At 44.8% G+C, this 23,832-nt stretch overlaps 1 protein-coding gene across 1 annotated transcript in view; it reads left to right on the top strand.

Annotated features, from left to right (window-relative positions):
- Positions 1-23,832, top strand: part of ENTREP2 (endosomal transmembrane epsin interactor 2) — a 1,566,028-nt gene that overhangs the window by 901,176 nt on the left and 641,020 nt on the right. Inside the window, exon 3 of the mRNA XM_069624928.1 lies at positions 10,923-11,033. Coding sequence (XP_069481029.1) covers positions 10,923-11,033 — 111 coding nt within the window. The remainder of the gene's footprint in view (positions 1-10,922; positions 11,034-23,832) is intronic.

Raw genomic sequence — 23,832 nt, 5'->3', positions numbered from 1 at the left:
AGGACATTTCAGCATGCATGCCCCGGGTTTCCTTAGAACAGGCGCGGTGTCCGCAGACTAATTAAAGGTGCATCAAACAAAAACTGACATGTCTGTACATCCTGCCTTTCAGGGGGCACCTCCATTTTGAGTGCAGGAACCCAGACAGTTGCATGGTCTGCAGACTTTTAATCAGAGTTTTAAACAAACAAGGGAATACCACACAACAATAAACAAAACATTTGCAGTACAAGCATATATTTATTTAAGAAAGGGATGGGGTATCGGAATGGGAAACATAAATGGGAGACTTAGGCATTTGTGTAGAATAATCATGAGGGGAAGAAGGGGTACAGGTGCAAGTAGGACAGTGATAAGGAACATTTTTAATCAGGTGGTTTTTGACCTATTGTACAGGTTCATTGACATAATTACTTAGTTTATCCAATTTTGTTGGCAAGTTTTTGATTTCAGTATTTACATTCGAGGATACGAGTTCTCTTTCTGATCCTAGGGACTGTCAATGATGAAACTGGCGTGTGCTTTTGTCATGAACACTATGTACTACTGTAAGAGAAATAGAAATAATTATTTTAGTACAATGTGTACAAAGTACATTATTTGTTGACAGTAAAATATGTATTGCATACCATTGGAGATGTGATCATCGCTCATTTCATCTCTTGGGAAGTTCTCTTTCAACCATTCTAGTGTGCTTGCCATATATGTGAGAAAAAAAGAACTTCTGTCTTTATGTTTATGTAATGGAAGCTAATGAAAGAAAAATAAATGCAATGCACTTACTAATTAGTGAGAATGTCTTGTCCAGTAAATACCTGCTGTATACAGAGTTGTACTGGGGAGATTATATGAAGTGTGCAGTTATGATTTGTGATTGGCGCATTGCATTGCAATGTGTGTTACCTAAAACAAATTGGCATTTTTAAATGTGAGTATTTATACACAAAGGTATACTTACATGTTGTAAACATTACTGTTAATTTTACGTACATCTGCACATCTGTTTGTTGTTTGATGGTTACACCTTTTTTGGGTCTCCCCAATGCTGTCCGCCGTCCACGGACTACTGTGCTGTTCGAGGCCCCCATAGCTGCCACATTGGATCGGGGGTACCATATTAGGGATTTGTAGCAGCTTAAGGGTGCACTAGTAAAAACCCATGAAATTCACTGAAATCACTTTGTTAAAGGGACATTATGGTAAAGTTGCACTAATAAAAGCCCATGAAATTTAGTGCAAAAAATGTTGTTAAAGGATATGGTTACAAGTAAAACAAAAAACCCTCAGAAATTCGCCAGTTATGGTAAGTTAAGCAACCATCACTCACACCACCACTTTGCACTGCTAAGACTAACACCCAAGACATACAGGATGATATCACAAATAGGTAAAAGTAAAAAGTGGCAAAATAATTCAATACGGTCCCACACATTTTAACCACTAGATGATTTGTGTGTAGGATGTTGTTGGTTTCAGGGTGTGTCCAGAATGGAGGTCTCATGCTCCCTCGAGACGGTTACACTGTCCGTTGCTTACAGCATTGTTCCCCTCCACGCTGAAACCTGCACACCTGATTGAGGAGCATCCTATAACAAAAAAAAAAATCTCATCCTCCATTGTAGATATGTCCCTTTCTCACTAGCTGGCACATTATAAAAAGTTCCTGGCAGTGTTGAGATACAGACTGATTGGTCTGCAGAAAGAGGCGGATAATAATGGAATAAGCAGTTTGTGAAAATCACGTGAAACATGCCTCAGGATTTTTGTGGTCTCTTGCGGAAGGGATATGACCTAGAAGTCAGGGCTGGACTGCCCGTTCCGGGGTGGGACCAAGCTTGATTTGCACATGGTCTTTCCCCTTCTGCAGTGGTTTGGCAGGCTGAACAATTATGGTCTGGAGAGTTGCCTAGAGCTGTGCCCATGGTTAAGATTAATTCTAAACTTTCCAGCCATCACCTTTTGGGTTTGCTTTTGGGTAAAATCACATCACCTGACCTGATTGCCATGTCCTAGGCAAGTTGGTCCAGAAACATTCCGTCAAAATGTGTGGGGATATTGAGACTGCCCTAGAGGGAATCTCTTTACAAAGCCCTGTATGGCTTGCAATGATAGCGTAGCAAATACCATTATTTGAATGGTAATTTACATCACCAAGTGTGGGCTAAACTGTCAAAGATCATGCAGATGTTTACTGAAGACACTATCACTGTGATGGAGCAGGCCCATGTATTCACCCATGATGTAATCTCTCAAGTTTACCCTTTATATGGCTAACATGTTAGAAGCTAGTTTAGCTGCATTTCTGGTGGATAGTGCCTTTAGAGAGACAACAGTGATGTGACTTAGGGCCCCTAATTGAGGATATGCATTCTGCTCTTTCTCCAATGGTTAGAATAATAGCTTAGTAACCGGTGGCAACAAGGATCATAGGGCTGAGCACTACCAACGCCTGGCCAGACAGAATTGGTTTCAGGAACTATTTCATTTAAAGTAAATATGAGGATGGTTGGTCTTGTTGATCAACTTCCAAGCAGAGCAAATGTAATAGAGTTGGCAAATGTTTTTCAGCTAACAGCAAACAGATTAGGTTCTACTTCCTTTAGGACAGAAAGCTTGGCATGCGCATGGTTAAGAGGTTTGCAAAGAGTTGCATGTGTGTCCGTAGACAGAAGGATTACCTATTGTATGGCATGAACGACCTGGGTACAATGTCAAAGTGAAGACAGCTGATAAAGGCTTATGAGAGAGTCTTTTACTCCAGACCTTTCTAAGTTGGCAGTAAAATTATTTTAGCGGAGTACATTTCTAATTCCCAATGGGTGGTATTTATTAGGTGAGAAACTATTTTAAACCAAAAACAGATCAAATGTGTAATGCATACTCCTTGCTCCTACTAATGGTTGCAATTGATATGGCAATGATAAAAAATTGTAAGCTTCTTTCTGCACAGCTATGCAAGTCCCGCTCATGCAATCATATTGTGTATGGGGGGAATCGTCAAAAATAGGGTCCAATGGAAACTGATGTAGAATTACTTTACAGTGGTGGTAACCTTGTATCGGGTACCACTTCACATAACCAATCCACACCAATATCACAGAACATGATGAATTTATTTTTCAGAATTCATCATCGTCATTGCACCCCATTTGATAATTGCTTCAGAATAACCGTTATGATCCTCACCACGAGTTGGGCGGAATCCTGGCTGAAATATCGGCCAACTGTAAAAGGGTTAGCACCAACCGGTGCGGGGATCATGGGTTGGGGCCTAAATGGTAAATCCCCATTTCCTATTGGGTCCATTGGACCCAATGGGGAATTTTTGGTGCACATACTGCACGCTAATGCAGCCAGTGGTAATTACGCCGAAAACAGGGCGCTAAATGGTATTTTGACACCCCCCCCCAGAAAAAAGCATGAGGTAAAACAGCCCATTTGATGGCCCAACTCGTGAGAGGGCTAGCCTTTAAATGCGGCGACAATACTGTTACCGCCGCATTTAAGGCCTAACGCCCAACTCGTGATGAGGCCCAATGTCATTTAGGCAGCAGAATAATCGATCATCATTGGGCCCAGTTCACACTGTACTTCAATGCATCTAATCCTCGGAAGCGCTGGTCGTTGAATTGTTAGGGGAAATATTATTATTGTCCTTATTATTATTCTGGTATTGTACAAAGCTGTATCCATTTTCCTGAAGGTGGAAATTGATCCGTTTTTTGGTAGCTTGACTTGTTGGCTGTTTCTGGTGTTGGCAGACTCGCCTGAAGATCGGCAACCTGTGATCCAGAAACATTTAAGTGTGGAGGACAACGAAACAAGAGAAGAACTTAATGAATAAAGAAACAGAAAATAATATACAAGTCTATCCCTCGGAGGCTGCGGGCTAGATGATGCAAGTTGTCCATCATGGACCTTCAGCCAATGCAGAGAAGATTGAGCCTGCAAGATAGCGTCTCACGCGTCATCCTGGTGGCCACATCTCTGAGCGTTCTGAAGTTTGTCAATAGAAGACGTGGGAAGAGCAGCAGACAGGGCATTGATATAATCCAGGACAGTTAACCCTGGTCCCTCCAACAGTGGTGTCAAAGGTGTCAAGAAAGTAAAGGCATCTGTGTATTAAATATTATACCATTACTAATGACTTTGTTGGTCTGATGTTTTGGAGAAAAGATGCATCTGAACATGACCACTAGTGTTTGGATGTGTTCACCTTTGGGGCTCTGAGGGAAGGAGATGATGAACGAGGAGGCACCTGCATGTTCTGAGGATGCTCCTTTCCCCTGTGCCGCATAGAATAGCCTGCGTTTTTATTCCATTTCATGGGGGGTGATGTTCTTTTGTTCTTTTGTCCAGGAAACAATCAATAAAGTGCAGTGCAGAAGGGGATAAAGACAGTACCCTCCACGCCCCACACACCCCTTCAAAGAACTCAATATACAGTTCAATGGCTGCATCGGGTTCCATGGTCATTATGGTCTCTGTGTTGCACCTGTTACTACGTTACTATGTCAAGAAGCATGGAGTACTCTCTTTTGTGCCTGTTTCCTTTTTTGAAAACAATATATTTAAGCATTTCTAGATTGTTTTCAGGCATTAAAATGACTCACAAGAGAACACAAACTGCCTATCTACAGGACGGGACACATGAACTGTGTGAGATACCAGGCCATTAAGCATCCTATGTCATAACTCTCAGTGTCATGCAATTTATTCTGACTGATGACTGGAGAGGCCCATGGTGGCAGGAGAGGTCCGTTTAGTTTGAGTGTTGTTATGCTTTCCTTTGAGGTTAAACTCACTAAAACACATTTGAATTAATCATGTTTGAGCATCAGCATCTGGGCTTCTGTGCTCTATTGTACAAGTATGCCATACGTGCACTGGTAACTGAACACAAGTCGTCACATTCCAGGTCCTGATAATATATATATATATATATATATATATATATATATATATATATATATATATATATATATATATATATATATCAATCAAAGTCCCATTGGCACAATGGTAAAGTATCAGTCACGTTTTCTGCACGAATGAGTCTGTTTCTTAATCTCCCTAATTACAAACATCCTGCAATGCTCAGTGCATGCTGCAGGTGAGACTCCAGCCAAGGGATCTTCTGATCCGGACCCAAAACCTCCAGCTCCCATCAGCTCTGTCTTAGCTTCTCCCCTAACGCTGCATGTGTGGCCGGCTGCTGAACATCAACAGGCGTGCATAAGTGTGTCTGAAGTCTGCCTAAGCCATCTGCAAGAATGTCAATCAAGAAACAGTGGCTGCAAGTATGAACACACTCACTGCTCATATTTATGAGAAACTGCAGTTTAAAAATAAATAAAAAATCGACCGTGGGCGGGACCTGTAGTTTCCATGTAGGGGTACAACATGTCATGAACGTGGCGTATCATCGTGACTGTCAGTGCCCTGAACTTTCCACACAGAGCACATCATACCCGGTCACTGGCCTTTTGCCATTCTATTATGTCCTATGAAAAAACACCTTCATGTGTTAAAGCAAATGTATTTGTTTTGTACCGAAACAAAGCCCTATTAATCATCAGCGGCAGGTGATGTGCCACAGTAAGCATAACATTGCTAATGACAATATGCCAGGCATCTTCAAACTGGTACATTTCGTGGCCACTCCTCACAGAAAGCTGTCAGGGATAGTGGGTCATCCCGCCACTCAGTGATACGTTCACTCCTTGACAATGTTCTCCTCATCATGACATGCGCCTTTGCTCATCATGTCCTTTGAGTGCCTGCCTTTTGTTCTGGTACAAATGTCTGGTCCTTTTCTTCCCGCGAGCATCCCTTTGCTCCTCCAAGTGTATGCCTGTTCATGTCCTGTTCTGGTAGCGAGATAGTATGAAACAGGTAAATCCTGTCTGCTCAGCCGGGAACAATCAGATTTTTGAGGTGATGGATGCTGGTATTATGAGAAAGAAGAACAGCTTTTGAAATGCCTTTGTCCTGTAAAGTTCAATTTTGTTACTTAGTTTTCAAGATTAGCACCGAAGCAATAGGCCAGCAGAAACATCAGGGACATAGCACCAAAGCAGTAGGTCAACAGAAACATCAGGGACACAGCACCAAAGCAATAGGTCAACAGAAACGTCAGGGGCATAGCACCAAAGCAATAGGCCAGCAGAAACATCAGGGACATAGCACCAAAGCAGTAGGTCAACAGAAACATCAGGGACACAGCACCAAAGCAATAGGTCAACAGAAACGTCAGGGGCATAGCACCAAAGCAATAGGTCAACAGAAACGTCAGGGGCATAGCACCAAAGCAATAGGCCAGCAGAAACATAAGGGACATTGGGCCTCATTCTGAGTGCGACGGTAAGGGGTTAACAGCACTGCATTCCAAGGTCCCTTAGCGGGAGCCGCTAAGGACCAAGGAGCTAATAACGGGCCTGCTATTTAAACCTCAGGGACATAGCACTGAATCAATAAGCCAGCAGAAACATCTGGGAAATAGCACTGAATCAATAAGCCAGCAGAAATATCAGGGACATATAACTGAAGCAATAGACCAGTAGAAACATCAGGGACATAGCACCGAAGCAATAGGCCAGCAAACACTTCAGAGACATAACATCGAAGCAATAGGTCAGCAGAAATATCAGGGGCATATCACGGAAACAATAGGCCAACAGAAACTTCAAAGACATAAAATTGGAGCAATATGCCAGCAGAAATGCCAGGGACACAGTACCAACGCAATAGGCCAGAAGAAACCTCAGGGAAAGAACACTGAAGCAATAGGCCAGCAGAAACCTAATGGCAATAGCACCGAAGCAATAGGCCAGCAGAAATGTCAGGGACATAGCACCAAAGTAATAGGTCAGCAGAAACATCAGGGACTTAACACAGACGAAATAGGCAAGCAGAAACTTCAGGGACCATTAGAGGTATTTTGGCAGTATTTTTGGTTGGTGGTGTTTGGGTATTTCATGCTATAGTGGTGAACCTATTTTCAGAGTACCCTCTAATAATTGTTCTTATACCTGGGTCACTAACGGTAAGCAAAGACTGAACTTAGTACAAAGAATTACTGTAGCCCTCTCTCCCACCTCCAACTTGGCAGAGAATACTGTGCAACGACTTTGAGTCACTTAGTGTTGGAACCAATAACTTCTATTCTTTGCAATTATTATTTTTGGCAATTAATTGCACCTTGGGAAATACACTTCACTTCAGTATAATGCAGAGCAAACAGACTTTGGGAGTCATGATATGTAGAAACCCATGCAAAATCGATATCTACACTTGTAATCTTAAGGCTACACGCACCTCAATTATAATTTTCATGCTTACCTTGAAGATGTCTGGTTCAGTGTGTGCCTTGACACAGCGAGGTTAAGGATTCCCCCACTGGTTGCGCGTTGCGAAACACCCCCACGCTGGCCATCTGGACAGCGCACACACTAGATCTTCCTATCTCTGTCTTCTTCCCTTTGTGCTTAGGATAGCTCACAAAGTCTTTAACCACCCTCGCTGGTAGCACTTGTCGCACACCCTCAGGGTCAGCCAGATATTAAGAGTGCCCAGATTGCAAACTCTTCTGAGACAACTGCCAGCCCAGGAGCCCGAGAAAGAGAGTGAGTCTCTTACTACCAGTCTTTTTAAGCTCTCTCCCTAAGCCTGTCATGTATATAAGTTGCACCTATATGAAATGTAAGAATGACAGCCTTTTTCTGTGATGTAATGTGTCAGTCAGAACCACCTCTTTTGAAACTCAGCCAACCCTCTCGAAAGTTCTGACCATGTTCATCCTGACTGCTTAGAATGGTAGCAACTGAAGCTGTTTCCTGCTCTGAAAGTCTTTTAAACAATTAACTAGTTTTGAGCAAAACAGATTTCACATTCCACAATATTGACTTGACACGTCTTCATTCAAACACAGAGCAGCCTTAATTCTGCACAGTTTGTTTATTGCATTTCCACGCTAACCTTGCTCAGCCCAAATGCCTTGCACATTGGGTTTATCAATTTGCACCACGTTTATGTAAAAGTCATGAACTCACTTGTTCTGAATATTAGTAGGGGGTATTAGTGGTTAGAGTAAGTTCTTCTTTTTTTCAGTGCAACTCAGCCCACAACTGTGGTGTGGTGGTGCAAAGTCATAAAATCCTGTTATGCAATGCCAAATTCAAAGCCTTCATTTTTCTGGCATGTGTTCTATGCATTCCCAATACTGACATCTACTAGATTCAACCTGAGTCTCACATTCCTGCTCACTACGGGAATCAATCTTTTATCCTTATTGAAATGTGGAGCCCTAGCTTAAATGTGGACTCACCATTGAAGTTAGGACTCACCTCTCCCTACAGGGACGTATCACTGTAGCAATAGACCAGCAGAAAGTTCAGGGTCATAGCACTGAATCAATAAGCCAGCAGAAACATCAGGCACATAGAACCGAAGCAGTAGGCCAGCAGACACTTCAGGGACATAGCACGGAAGCAAAAGGCCAGCAACCCTTCAAGGACATGATACCAAAGCAATTGACCAGCAGAAACTTCAAGGGCAGAGCACCGAAACAACAGGCAAGCAGAAACTTCAGGGACATTAAACAGAAGCAATAGGCCAGCAGAAACCTCAGGGACACAGCGACAAAGCAGTAGGCTAACAGAAACGTCAGGGACACAACACCGAAGCCATAGGCCAATAGAAACTTCAGGGACACAAACTGAAATGCTTTCTTTCATTGAGAGAATTAGGCCAACTGTTTGTTTTTACTTTCAGCCAGCAGATATCAGGGATGCAGGAGTATGTGCAGGAGGATGCCATGCCTCGCACCGCAATCCTCTCTCCCTTGACCTGGGGAAGGACACAGACTGGCCTGGTTCATCCAGAATGGGTGGTGGTTCGGCACCACATTGTCCAATATGGATGAACCACCACTGGAAAAACCTGATCCATTGTAGGCAATTCCCACTTCTGAATGCCCAGTCGGACACTAGGCAATGTGCATTCAGTGTTACAGAAGGAGCCGTGAAGCCATTTGCGGCCATTCTGTGCAACCACAATTGCATTAGGAGCAAAAAAGTCTCGTCAGTTATGTATTGCAAATGGGGTGTAGTTTTTTCTCTGTCACATATAGGAAACCAATTAATTTGGAGACAGTTGCTTGCATTGGCTTTGACACGTGTTTTGTTCTTGAACACCATTCGTTTTTTCCCGTATCATGTATCCTTGCTACTAAAACTCACAAATTATCTAACCTATAATTTAACACAAAGCATACCTTTGCATTGTGTCTCCTTTATCAGATGGCCACCTAAAGGGGTTCCTTCTTGGTCCCATAAGGACACTTTCCAGCGGCAGTGTGCTCCCACATTGGGCTAACTAACAAACCGGTCTTCTTTCTATTCTTGCTAACTTAATTAGTCCAGGATGTATTTTTTCTCAAATTAAACTGGTTCTCATCAGCACAGCACTGGCATCTCAGAAGTGATTTTTTACTGCATGCTCAAGGCATACTGGTTCATGTTGATAGCTTTTAGCTTGGGTATTTATTTGATAAGGGAAAGTGCTAAGGAAAGATCTTTGCGACTATGGGCCTCATTACGAGGTGGGTGCATCAGTGCCGGTAATACCTTTGTGCCCTATTCTGAGGTCCCTTAGAGGGTCCCTTCCTTAATGCTTGGTCTGACAAGGTGTTAAGGACGGGACCCGTTAAGGGACTTTAGAGCTAATAACGGTACCGCAAATTGCGGTACCCTTATTAGCTACTTCCCCATTCCCATTGAGCCCTATGGGGGCTGTAATGGGAATGGGGAATGTTTTTTTCAATGGGACTTACCGGTCCCTCCAAGGTCGGAATGGACCGGTAAGTCCCCATTGAACCAGGGCGGACTCGGTACCGGTATGGGAGGTAGTCATGGCGCAAATAGCGCCATGATTACCTCCATACTCGGAATGAGGCCCTATGTGTTTGGTCTATTTGCCTACAGTATGGCAAGATATGCTATGCTGTGTTATTAGGATGTGTACTGTGCATCACTGCCATTTGCTTGGTCTGCAGCCACTCTGGCAGATCTGAAAGAGAAGGTGAGGGTGTAGGATTAATGGAGACAGACGGAAAAGGAGAGGAAGTTTTGTTGTTGCGTTGTTGTGTGCAGACGGCGAATACCCTGAACTCTGCCCGCAGGCCTGTTTCTTGGTGTCATGTGATGGGAGCATAGAGGCATTTGTGCCCAGAGTGGAGCCTCACGTGCCTGAGGTGCTAGGATGCATTCACCAGGAATGATATGATAGGTTATTTATAACACACTTAATACCCAGCGGTTTCTAAGCACGGACCTGGGGATCGAACCTGCGGTGCTCTGTGTGTTCTTGCTTCCAAGGTGAGCATGTTGCCCCTGACCTATCCTCCCGAAACAGTGATATTAGTTGATTGTAGAGGTGTAGAATCCTGGTCTGTTGGGAGGGTTATCCTCCTAGACTCTCGAACTGAGCGAGGCACAGGTGGAGCCATATACATTTTCTATAAACAAATACATAATATTCAATTGCTTTGTGTGAATGGCTTAGTTGGTGTGTATATTGTGTGTTTGTGCGTACCGGTGGAGAGTTACTGAAGGGAGTTTAGTGGATGCCTTGGTGAGGCAACTCGCAGCATCCATCCGGTGTGGCCAGGGCAACATCACAGAATGGGTGCCCCTTGGGCCGCGTCTCAGCTCTTCTCCGCATCAGGTTTGATACCCCAGAGGATAAGTCTTGACGTACACTAGAGATGGCTCTGCGATACATGCCTTCATAAAAGAAAATGTTTATGGTTGCTCTCTACATATGTGTATTTTTGATCGTTGTGTACATGCCTTGAAAGATGGTTGCCGCCATTGTTTCATGCATAGAACTGAATACCAATGGCTTTTTTGCTTTGTTTGCAGATCACCTTTTTCATGCTACTGTCTGCTGTCTGTGTGATGCTGAACCTGGCGGGGTCAATCCTCTCTTGTCAGAATGCACAGCTAGTGAATTCTCTGGAAGGCTGCCAGCTGGTAAGTAATACAAATCATATGTCAATATGTGTGTTGGATTATTGATTATTGAGCATTCGTGTTACTGTTGATGATGGAGATTTGCTCGGAAAATTGGAAAATAGTGGCATAACACAAAATGTGGGGGCCCCCGTCTGAGCCATGCAGAGGGACCTGTGCCCTCCCCAGTTTGTCAACAAAGCAAAGGCTGCACAGCGCACCCAGCTGGCCTGGACCACCACGCATGTGCAATGCACTTGATGATGGGGTACGGCCTGCACCCAGTGGCGTAACACAAGATCTGGGGGCCCCCTTGCGAGCCATGCTGATGCAGGCCCCCACCCAACTCAGCAACAAATCACGGGGCGCGCGACACACTGGACCGGCCTAGATTACCACACTTGCGCAATACGCACAAACGTGCTGCTGAAGGGGTTTGCCGCACACTGCACTAGGAGAAAGATATAAATATGCTAAAAAGCCACAGTTTTTGCTATTGTTTTGTAGGGTAACGTCAATCCAATACATGCAAGTCACCAACAGTGCACATGAACATTAATGCTTTGCTATTAAAAATGCCATGCCACAATGAAAACTGGCTGCAAAATGTAGACCAGTGTAGACACGTAATAACATTACAGTAAAGCATGCCAGGCCACATTTAGACATACCTAGACTGGTTGCACCAAAATGCCAGTCGAAGCAATAAGACTCATCAAGAAGAGAGCACACATTCAAGCCTGCGTCACTGCGGCCTCTCACAACAGGGCGAAACTCTTTAAAATCTGCAAGGAACCGTCCAATCCTGTTGCGATCTGTACCTCTCCTGTTCCCTCAAAAGGTTCTCTGTACGGCTTTGGCCTCTCGCTTCTCCACTAATACTCAGGACATCCTGTCCATTATCTCCTCTTCCTCTTCCTCTCCCGGACCCCTTTTGGCCATCTCTCCCTCTCCTCCTCCTTTCTCCTCTTTCTCTCTAACACCAGACTAGGTTTCTAGACAAGTCCCATCTATGGAAGTGTCTTCGAAACAGGTGCTCGCCCGCTCCTCCAGAACCATCAAGGACCATTTTGACACCCTTGTTCCAGCCTTGGCCGATTTCTGTAATCATTCTTTTGCCACTGGAATTTTCCCCTCTCCCATACTCTTGGAAAGGCTGGCCATCTCCCAGCTTACTCTCCACACTAAATCTGTTGGTTGTCTCCATGACCATTAGTCCGGCTTAAAGGATGGCAGAGGCACGGAAACTGCTCTCCTGAACACCTGTGAAGATCAGATTTCTAACCTTGATTCCAGCATTCCTTCTGTCCTCATCCTTTTTGAACTTTCCTCTGCTTTCAACATGGTCAACCACGCCATCCTGATCAATCGACTCTGTGTGAACCTGGGCATCATGGATCAGGCCCTGTAGTGGCTGACCTCCTTCCTCTTAGACTGCCCCTCCCAGGTCCAACTTGATCCCTTTCACTCCGCCACCTCTCTCTACCTGTGGCGTTCCACAGGGCTCAATCCTCTCACCCTGGTTTTTCAACCTCTACTTGGCCCTTTTGGCCCACCTGATCTCTACCTTCTCCTCTAACTTTCAGAGTTATGCAGATGACACTCATCTTTCCTTCAGGCTGCCCTCAGCCTACTCTCCTCTCTCGCTCATTCCTGGTGTCATCTTCAACTCCACTCTCTCTTTCTCTCCTAACATCTGGGACATCGCCAAGAAGTCTCACTACCAGCTGCACCTCCTCACATGGACTCTTCCCTTTCTCACTTTCCCTCAGAAGCTCACTGTCTCAAGAGCCCTGGTTCTCTCTAGGCTGGACTACTGCAACAGTCACTTTCTCAATCTGCCTTCCTCTACTCTCCGCCCTCAACTAATCCAGATCAGGACTGTAAGACTTCTCCTTATCCTCAAGCCCACGGACCATATCTCTCCAGCCATTAAATCTCTCCATTGGCTCCTGTTGGCTGAAAGGATCAAGTTCAAGACCCTTTGCATTGTGCACAAGGCTTTCTGGGGATGGGACCCATATTACATCCAATGCTCTCTTCTAAAATACCTTCCTTCTCGAGCCGTAAGGGTTAGATGCTTCTCCAGGCAGAGAGTGGGGGGAAGATCTCTCTCCTCTGCAGGTGCCTCCCTCTGGAATGGCCTCACTGCCCCTCCCACATTTGAGCCAGACCACATGAAGTTCCGGAAGCAGCTCAAAACATTCCTCTTCTCCTCTGCTTTCTCTCTCTCCCTCCCCTGCTGACCTACCTGTCTGCTGTACCAACTGGTTGCTTGGCTACTCTCGGTCTCACTGAGTCCAGTCTCTTTCTTGATCAGTCACCCTTGCACTGCCTCCGAGCCTACCACGCAGTTAGGGGCTGTAACTGTAACCCTACAGTCCCTTGTTCTCCTTGCACTACCCAGAGCCGCACTGCCCTGGATGCACTTACTCAGAGCATTGCTGCCCTGTTTTCCCCTCCCCTCTCACTTTCACTTCCCCCTCCCTTTCCCCTTGCATTTCTCGTTCTCGCACTTGCACAATCTGAATGACACAAGGTTTAGTAAGATCATTTGTCTTGTCCTCCCTCTGTTTTCCTTCCCTTGTCACGACTAAAAACACTTGTGTATAGGCGTGTTATATATGACTTATCATATCATATCATATCATATCATGTATAATTTTATCACAGATGCCCGGGAAAAATATACAGTGCTGCAGTAAGAAATGGCTAGACTGGCAGAACCCAAATACCAGTCTAGCCAGATAGATACACTTAGCAGGACTGCTTTATCAGAAATGCCCAGTTAAAAAAAGTCCTACCAAACTTAGGGATGTCTAGACTGGCTGTACCAAAATGCCTCTCTAGCCACTATTACCACATATCGTGCCTGCTTAGAATGGACATGGACAACCATTATGATTTATTGCACAATACCACCCCCACACATCCCCTTTCCCTCCCATCCCCTACCCAACCTCCGAAATCAGCTCATTGGCCCAGAATTACCTCCATGTCCCTCTTCTTTGTCCCAGTGCTTACGTATGAGGCTCCTTGCCTCATAGGTAAGTACTGGTATGAGGAAGAGTGGGACTAGGAGTAATGAAGATTGCAGATAGCTAAGGCAGGCATTACCTTCATGTACCTCTAGCTCATCCCAGTACTTGTGTATGAGGCATAGTGCCTCATACACAAGTACTGTCTCATACACAGGTACTGGGATGAGGAAGAAAAGAGCTAGGAGTAATGAAGATTAGCAATAAGTAATCAAGGCATTAAACACAAGTAGTGGTGCAACACCATTGAGCTGACTGGGCTTCAGCACCCCCCCCCACTGAAATTGTGGTCTATGTTGACTTGACCTGGCTGACCTACAGAGCAGTTGCCGGACAGAAAAGGACACAGATGTTAAACGGCACCTGGGTTTCGCTGTTAACAAGGGCCCGGCACAGCAATTACTAATGTACAGCATTTCACTATTAGTACCTGCATTCAAATGCCACATTTTTTAGGAAATTGAAATTGTGATGTGGGTTTAGTACTTGCCTGCCAGGGGAGTGACTGGAAGGGTAGAGAGAGAACAGGAGATTAGTCGTTCTCACAGCAGTCCATAAGTGGGTGCTTTCAGACTTAAAGGAGAGAGGTAACTGCTTATAACATTGAATCTACACTAGAATAGTCTCATTAAAATGCGTAAAGAAGTTAGATGCCCCCATACAAATAAGTTTGCTCCTCCCCACCACACGTGAAGTTAGCGCCTCTGCCAACATTTTAAGGGTTAGCCCCCTGGAATGTAGGTTTTGTTGCGCCCCTGAACACAAGCACACACACCATTCACCATATATACACACACGCACACCCAGTCATCCATACATTTGAGTGTGCACTCTTTCACCATACAGGCACACCCAGGCAACCACCCATACATGTAAGTGTGCACCCTTTCACCATACAAGCACACCCAGGCAGCCACCCGTACATTTAAGTGTGCAACGCTACTAGATACCTGTTAGCTGCCCGTGTTACTTAAAGAGGAATTGCAGTTGTCATATCAAACTATCAATGCCAATGGAACCACAACCTTTGATGAAATTAAGAAGTTAGGGCAGAAAGAATCCTTTTTCCACCGTAGGTTACGAGTTACCCATTTGCTCCACAAGGAAACCCATATGAAGTTAGCTGGGGGGCTTCAAAACATGCAAATCCTGTAATAAGTGGTTTTTGAAAGTCTTTACCAGAGGTTTTTAGAAAGCCTGGCACTTGACCAGTTTACAAACTTGCTACCAACCATTCTAAAGAGAGCTGTCCTACAGAACTATCAACCAACTCGGGACGCAGCTATTCAAAGTGCTCAGGCATAATCAGAAGCCTTTCAGTCTTTTTTTTTTTTTTTTTTTTTTCGTTTTGTTTTATACAGGGAAACCCTGATAAATTTAAAGAAATCTTCTTTTCCCCTTTTTTCTTCATCAAACTTGTTCAGAATTCCTCTGTCTACAGAAGTCTTCCCTGAAGAGTAGGCATTTAAGGATTTCTAGTGTGAGAAGTAAGTGAATGAACTGCTTCCTTCAAGGCTCAGCAGATGTCTCCGTCGTTTGGTTCCCCGTTTGGACCCTTTACGTAGGATGGAGTGCCGTTGCTTAGCTCTTTGAAGGTTGCCTCTATCAGGTTTACTATAGCCATCGACCATCTGGTGGATTCGCCTGATATCAGTCTGTTCCACACTTTGTCTTCTTGGAACATCCCTGGGTTCTCCATCAGAGGTAGCAGATAGGTAGTTCTGTTTTGTTTATTCTTTTCGCAGTTTAGAATTAGATGCCTTAAAGTTTCTTTTGTTGCCGGCTTTTTGCATAGTCGACATTCCATCTTATTGGAGGCAGATCTGATCATAAGTATTTCTTGTGTTGGTAGTAAGTTGAATCTAGCTTTCATCAGCAAGATTCTTTTTCTTTTGTCTGGAAATTTACTTCAGTACTTGATAGGAGATTTTGCTTTGTTAAAGGTTGGAGGAAGATGTGTAAGGAGTTTGTTGTTGGCTGCCAGTTCTAGAGTTCGTATCCAGTCAGACATTGCTATTTTTTTCTTGATTCTGTCGGGATTTTCTTTTACCTCTATGGTGGAGCACCCTATTTCCTGCAGTTTCTCTCTTCTTTTTTCTTTCCATTTTTCCAGAATTTCACATTTGTTAATGTCCATCTCGTCTTTGATGATAGAGAAGGCCGGCAGGGGCTCATCCAGGATGCCTTTTCTAAAGAAGTTCATGGCTGCTTATTCCACCATGGATTCTAAAGATATTAAGCCCAGCTCCCTTCTGATTGCTGCCTTCGACGTCGACTTGAGGAGTCCCAAAACTGATTTCCAAATAAAGCCTTCAAGTTTGGTCCAAATGTTCGCTGGTATTGAGAGCGAGACTTCCATTCTGTACGTCAAAGCAGGGATGATTTTTCCCTTATAGAAGTTTAAGGCTGGTCTCAAGGAAAATTTGCCAAATTTTTTGTCGACCAATCGTATTTGTGCTGTTAGACGTTTAGCTTTGGACCATAGAGTCCTTTGCATTGCCAGAGATGTCTTCGAGCTGTCTAGGTCGACTCTCAGATATCTGATTGATTTGACTGTCTCGATCTTTTCATTTTCCAGAAACCAGACTGGTTGCTTCGACTTTTTGTTCGCAGCTTTCTCAATAGTCAAGACTTTAGTTCTGTTTTTATTGATGACAAGGTGATTTTTGGCAATGTATTTGGCCAGGTTGTTTAATTTCCGCTGAAGGCCGATTACTGTCTGGTCGATTAAGATAATATCGTCGGCATAGAGAAGCCTTGGTATAGTAGTTTTGCCTAGTTTTGGTGGAAAGCACCTGGTATCTTTTTCAGAGTGTTGGAAGTCGCTTAGGAACGAGATGAAGAGAGATGGTGCTAGGGGGCAGCCTTGTTTGACTCCTCGTGTTATCCCGATCTCTTCTGATAAGGTTCCTTCTTGACTGAGTTTCACTCTTACGGAATTTTCTGAGTGTAGAGCTTTAATCGGGTCAAGGACTGATTGAGGGCAGTTCCAGGCCTCTAGTTTTGTCCACAAAGAGTTACGGTCAATTTTATCAAAAGCCTTTGATAAGTCTATGAAGGCTAAGTGGATCTTTGGGGCACCTTCCTTTACCTTAGCCGATAATATGTTTATGATCATGATGTTTACCAGAGTTGACCCTTTTTTTTGGAATCCCGTTTGGAGGTTGTCGCTGTGTTGACCACTTTTTTCCCACGCTCGAAAGTGGTCTAAAAGAAGAGAGGCGTACATTTTCCCAATGATGTTCAAAAGGGCGAAAGGCCTGTAGTTAGCCGGGTCTTCACGGCATCCCTTTTTGTAAACTGGAACAATTACCGCTTTTAGCCATGATTCCGGAATTTCCTTTTTAATTTCGCACTCTTCAAAGATTTTGCTGATCACCTCCGAACATTGCGTGGGAAATTGCTTTAATATCGCGTTGGTGAGTCCGTCGGGGCCAGGAGCTCTGGAAGGTTTGAGCTTCATGATTTTTGTTTCAATATCTTCTCTGTTTGTGAGGTTAACCCATCTGAGATTCTTATTAGTTGTTTTTAGAATTGGTGAGTCCCTAACCTCCTCAAATTCTGAAGATATATAGGCTATCCATTTGGTTTCTTCTACCGCGTTGCACAGGGACTTCTGCTGGGACAGGGCAGACTTATTTAGGAGGGACCAGAATTCACTAGATTTTTTAGACATCAGGCTTTTCATCATGGCCTCAGCATCGAGTTGGTATTGGAGTGCCTTGTGTTGTCTTTGACAAATGAGATATCTTTTATTCTCTTTGCGCCAAAGCTCCCAATCCGCTATGTTGTTGGATTTTTTTGCTCTTCTTCTCAGCCAGCGGCTCAATTTCCTTTGTTTAACTACTTCTTCGTTGAAAGCATGTGGCGGCTTTGTTGCTTTGTGTGATTTTCTCCACGGTTGTATGTAGAGCAATAGAAGCGGAGTGTAATCTGGTCTTTCTTTGGCGTTATTCAGATTGTTGGACCATACTTTAGTGTCCCATGCGAGACTCAGTTTCAGAATGTTGTTTTCCATTAGTCTTAGTCGCACGCTTTGGCTGCTGAGTTCGGTTTCTAACGGGTATGACGGTTTTGCTTTTCTTTGTCCCTTCCACGAGCATGAAATAAGATTATGGTCACCGTTACTCTTTCATTTGACTACAAACCTCGTTACGTAGTCAATCAGGCCCGACGAGATACAAATATGGTCAACAGTGGCACTTGAGACTCCCCGCTCCCAGGTTGGGATGTTACTTTGGTTTGGGAAGAGGCTATCGATGCTTTGAATGTCCCTTTCTGCGATTAGATCTTGCCACGCTTTCTCTCGTTTCCTGGTGGGGTCCGATGTTGGGAGATTAGTCTTTTGGAAGGCGGGGCAAGTGGCATTGAGGTCACCACATATGAGTATATCAATGTCTTTGAAAGTCTCATAAAGTTGATCAATCGTATTGCTCATGTTCGAACAGAACATTTCCGTTGACATTCTCTGAGGGTTCCAGTAGCAGTTGATAATAGCTAGATTTTTAGGGTGACCTTCGTTAGGTTTGCCATCATGACTGTGCCACGCTGTCAAGGACACCAACATTTCGTATGCTTCCTTCCATTTCGTAGGGTCTTCCAAACCCCGGCCTATTTTGAAGGCCGTCAAAAGGCCCGCTGACGGTCTTCCCAGCGCTCCTTTTACCGCTGGAGAGACTTGGACTGTAAAGCCGTCAAGTGTTGGTTTGGCCGTTAACCATGTCTCTTGGAGACACAAAATATCAAAGCTGCCAAGGTTCACGTCACTCAGCTGGGTTAGGTGAGCATGACCTCGGGTGTTCCATGATCCCAAACAGAAATTCTCATTATTGGGCCGCTCCTCTTTACCTTGGGTGTTCCGTGAGCCCCGACAGAAGTTCTCCTTGTTGAGCCGCTCCTCTTTACCCTTTGGTCTGTTGCTGTTCGAGAGGGTTGGCCCTGGTCGTTGCTATTTGTTACTGTTAGCCGTCCACGTTGAACGGAGCCAATTCCAAGTGCCTCATGGCTTGCGCGCTACCGGGTGAGGATCAGTGCATTTACTCCCATCGAGTTTTCTAGAAGAGTCCTCTCGTAAGTGGGGATAGAGTTCAACCTTTCTCAGGCTTTGATCACGGGTTTCGTCCAAACGCCTAGACTTTGTTTCCTGATTTTTAGCAGGTACCTGATGATTTTCGACCATGATTCTGCCCTGTTTCTTTAATTCTGTTATTCTGAATCCCATTGCCATCAGTTCTTGACAGGCGTGTTGATTTATTTTTTTTCTGCTATCTAAGTCGAGGTGAACGTACGCTTTAGCTCTTCCATTGCTGTGGTACGGCTCTACTAGTTTGATGTTTTCTGTTTTTAAATGACGTAGCGTTTTGGAATTGTTCATAACCTGCAGAATCTTCGGCCGGTTAAGTGGATCTTGGACCTTCTTGGGGTCTAAATGTTCTATTTTAAATAGATCTGACCGGCTGTTTCCTGCCTGGTCCTTATCCTCCACTTGATCCCTATGGTTGCTCTCCTGCTGGTCGTTTGTTTTTGGATTGTTAGAGACATCCGAGTGTTTGTCATGTTCGCTCATGACCGTAGCCTTTTGTCTTTCTGTTGGCGCAATTTTAGGTCTTGTTTTTTCCTCTGGACTCGCAACAAGCATTTCATTTTCCTCTTTTTTTCTCGTGCTTTCAGTTCCGTTAGTAGGAACCCCATCTGTTTGATTTCCTTGAAAGCTTGGCTGTCTATGTTGTCAACTGCTTTAGCTTTAACGTGTAGGTAGGCTTTAGCTAACTTTCTGCTGTGATAGGGATCAACTTGCTCAATATCTTCAGATCTAATATTCCTTAGGGATCTTGTTTTCTTCATGAGATGGATTACTGTTGAGCGATTAAGAATGAGGTCGTTTTTTCCCTCATCTTCCTGCTCCAATTTGAAAGTGCGTGTCTCTCTCTTTGCCTTAAAGTGCTGTGAGTCGGTCCTGCTTCTTCATTTCATCTTTGCTTTTTCTTGTTCCTTTTGTGGAATGTGCCTTGGTTCCATAGGCGTCGTGAAGCTGTGGTGTTCTTGGCGGTTTTCACCTTTTGATTCGGTCTGTTGAGACTCTTGTGTTTTTAATATGGGGTAACCCCTCTTTGGCCTGGTTACACTTGGTCTCGGAGAGGTATTGTCCTCATCTGAGCACGGTGAGGTGTTCATGTGTTGAGATAGGTCCATTAGGACGTTGTCCAGCAAAAAATCTTCTGTGGTTCTGGGAGAATTGATGATGATTATTTCTTCTTTTTGCATCTCCCTCAGCGGTGCTGTCGTCGCTTTATTAGTAGGTACAGAGTGCGCTGAATCGCTTCTTGGTTTTTCGGAATCCAACCTTCTGACTAGTGGCGCTTTGATTTGAGTTTGTTCTATCGTTGGGTTTGTGCCGTGAATAGGAATTATTCTATTTGCTGGCTGTTCTTGGGCCAGCTGCGTCCTTGACGGCCCGTCCCGAACCATCTGCTGGGCTATGGAGAGCCCTTCCAATGTGGCGATCTTTTTTTCGAGTTCTTCTATTCTTGTGTTCCTCAGTTGGTTTTGTCCGTTTTTCTGCATTTCCTTCCCGTTGAGATAACTCTCTACATGTGAAATTTTTGTAATCATGTTAGACAAGATTGCCGTATTGTCTCGTATGTCTTCTTTTATTGCCTCATAAAGTTTGCAAAAAGGTGCTAGTACGACCGACATAGCTGACATGATTGTGACCATGTCTGGTTTGTCGTTTGTTGTTGCTTTCTGTAGACCTGCTGCTATATCACTCAAGCACTGGTTTTTAGGGGTGAAAAGAGTGTTATCAGACCTTTTTTGTGGAAGCAAAGGTTCTTGGTTTGATCTTTCCTGAAAGGGGTTGAGATCGAAATCAACTGATTTTTTGGCTTTTGGAGCTTCTTTGTTTAGCCGGTTCAGGGCCTTTGCGGTTCCCTTTTACTTCCATGGGTATTTTGGGCAGTGTTTTTAGTAAGCCTGTAACCAAATGTGGTTTAGTCCGTGCGTATCTCTGCTCGTTTGGTCCTCTAGGACAGTTGGGGGTTTGGTCATTGTTTGTACTTGCAGAGGGCGTACTGCTCTTCCTTGCTTGGGTTTTTGCAAGGGGATCTTCTTGCGATGGATGATCAATTGTTTGTGGTGCTATTGCTTCCGTAATGTCAATATCTTTTTCCAGCGTTTTTTTTAGACTCTCGTTGTTACGGGACAGGTCTCTGTTTTGAGTCCAAATGGAGTCCGTGGATTTCTGTTTGCTTCCATCCGCTTGCTCGTGCACTATTTCAAGCATTTCTGCGTCGGAGACTTCTAGCTCTGAGGTTAGCTTTCTCTTATATTGTTAGGTGAAGAAAGCCTTTAGGGGACATGAAAGTAAAGGATTTGGTGGAATGGCCTTTTGCTTTCTTCTCCTTTTGATGACTTTGACGAGTTTGTATTCAGTCACTGTTGATTTCTGTACATCCTCAGTGTTTTCTACCCCTTTTTTGATTCCTTGTTGTTTTTTTTGTCCTTTTGGTTTGGTATTCCTTTTTTTTATTATGGCCTTGCTTTTTTTTCAAAGCTTTCTTAGGAGATTGCGACTGTTCTTCCTCTGCATTAGTTGGTTGGGTTCCCGAGGTGTTGGCCGATTCAGAATCGGAAATTTCGTCGATCGTTATTACTGAGATCTCACAGTTATTTGATGTTCTCGGCGTCAGCTCTTTCAACTTAGTCTTTACGTTTTTCTGCACTATGGGTAAGGGCTTCTTGTGGTGTAAAAATGACCCCCAGTCATCCTTTACCCTTTCCTGATGGTGCAGCTGTGCTTTTGTGGTTTGGCCCGTTCGGGGCACGTCTATGATGTGTAGTTTCAATACTGGGTTGGCTATTTGATCCATCGGTTTGCCAGAGGAAGTGTCTTCGGTGAGTCTCTGTGGGGTTTGCCTTGCGGACTTTGCCCCTCCGCTATCTCCCTTGGGTTTTTCCAGGTGGGGGGGCGCAATGGCGCTGTCCTTAGCCCCGCTGGGTCGATCTGATAGTGTGCCTTGTTTAGAGGCATCGTTCGTCGGCGCTTTTGCAGTGCCCGGTCTGTATATCTCCTCCGGTGGGTGTCTTTCCCCCGCTTTGCCTGCCGTGTTCAGATTAGCCTCTGGCAGGGGCCGTCCTCCGACCACTCCTGCTCCATGGTCACTCGCCCGAAAGGCGGGAAGAACACAGCTCTCGGCAGCAGGCGGGGAACGGGCCGATACTGCCCTCTCGTCTCCGGTCCTCGCTGGTCCTGGTACGCAGCCCAGCCTACCGGTGGTAGATTCCCACGGGTGTTTCGGCACTAGGGCCGGGCTCTCTCAGTTGCCTCGACGGGTTCGGAAACGCCTTCCCTGGTATCGGGGGCTGGCACTCGGGCCGGCGCTGGAGCCGCCGCTGTAGGTTCATCGTCTCTCTCGGCTGCAACGACGGGCTCGGAAACGCCCTCCCTGGTCTCGGGGGGATTTCTTGCGGTAGGTCTTGTTTCTTGTTTGTTGAAAATCTCTGCTTGCTTATGTATTTGGTTATCCATTGTAGATGGTAGGTCAATAATTACTTTAGTAGACTGTGGTGGATTCATGGACGCCGCGCTTAATGTCTTGGCGGATTTCGTCCTAGGCCGGACTTCAGGCTCCATTTGGGTCCTGCTTCGAGTCTGCAGCGGACTGCTGCAGACTGCTCTCAACTCGGCTCCCAAACTCCGCTCCCCGCTCCGCAGTTCGTTTGGGCAATTAAGGTCAGCTTCCGCAAAAGGACGTTGAGAGGCTTTCAGTTTTTAAAACAGCGTATACTGACCCCACTCCCAGGAGAGAGGCCAATCCTTTTGTTTTTTTATCCCTCCTCAAAAGTCAGAGAAACCCCATGGTGAAAGGTTGCACAGCTTTCACCGTACAGGCACACACACCCAGGCACCCACCCATACACTTAAGTGTGCACCCTTTCACCATACAGGCACACCCATGCAGCCACCCATACATTTAAGTGTGCATTCTATCACCGTACACATACACCCTGCCACCCATACATTTGCGTGCACCCTTCCACCATACACTCACACAGGCAGCCACCTATACATTAAAGTGTGCACCCTTTCACCACACGGGCACACCCAGTCAGCCACCCATACATTTAAGTGTGCATCCTTTCACCATACCCGCACACACTCATACCCAGCCACCCATGCATTTGTGTGCGCTCTTTCACCATACACTCACACACGCACACGTCATTGGGAGACATAATACTTCAAAATAAATTTTCTTTTTGAAGTCACTCTGACTTCATAAAGAAATGATTTCCGTTAAGGACTGAACAATAACGGAAATAATTTCTTTATGAGTGACTTCAAAAATAAACTATTTATTTTTGAAGTAATAGGGCTTCCCCCACCCCATCACATGGAGGTCTCTAGCCTAGGGTCTTCATGTCAAGGCGTGGGGGTAGTACCCGTACTTCAAAAAGAAAGTTTCTTTTTGTATTCACTCTGCCTTCATAAAGAAATTATTTCTGTTACAGAAATAATTTCTTCATAAATACAGAGTGAATTCAAAAAGAAACAAAAAAAATAGAAAAAAGAAATCTTTTTTTTTTAGTCCATGTGGGGCCCCTCCCAGGACATGTGGTCGCTGGACCCCCCGCACCGCGGGGGCTGCGGGGGCCCCTGTTACGCCAGTGCCTGCACCACACTAGTTAAAAGATATGTGTGTGTTTTAATCAGATCTTAAATCTTTCTCCTAGCGAAGAAGCAAGGAGCTGTGTCAGGCTCTTGAGTCCCGACACCCAAATCT

Source organism: Ambystoma mexicanum, chromosome 11, assembly GCF_040938575.1.
Source record: "Ambystoma mexicanum isolate Mex_15411 chromosome 11, UKY_AmexF1_1, whole genome shotgun sequence".
Classification (NCBI taxonomy): Eukaryota; Metazoa; Chordata; class Amphibia; order Caudata; family Ambystomatidae; genus Ambystoma; species Ambystoma mexicanum.
The sequence above is the reverse complement of the archived record's forward strand: the minus strand, read 5'-3'. Positions and strand labels throughout refer to the sequence as shown.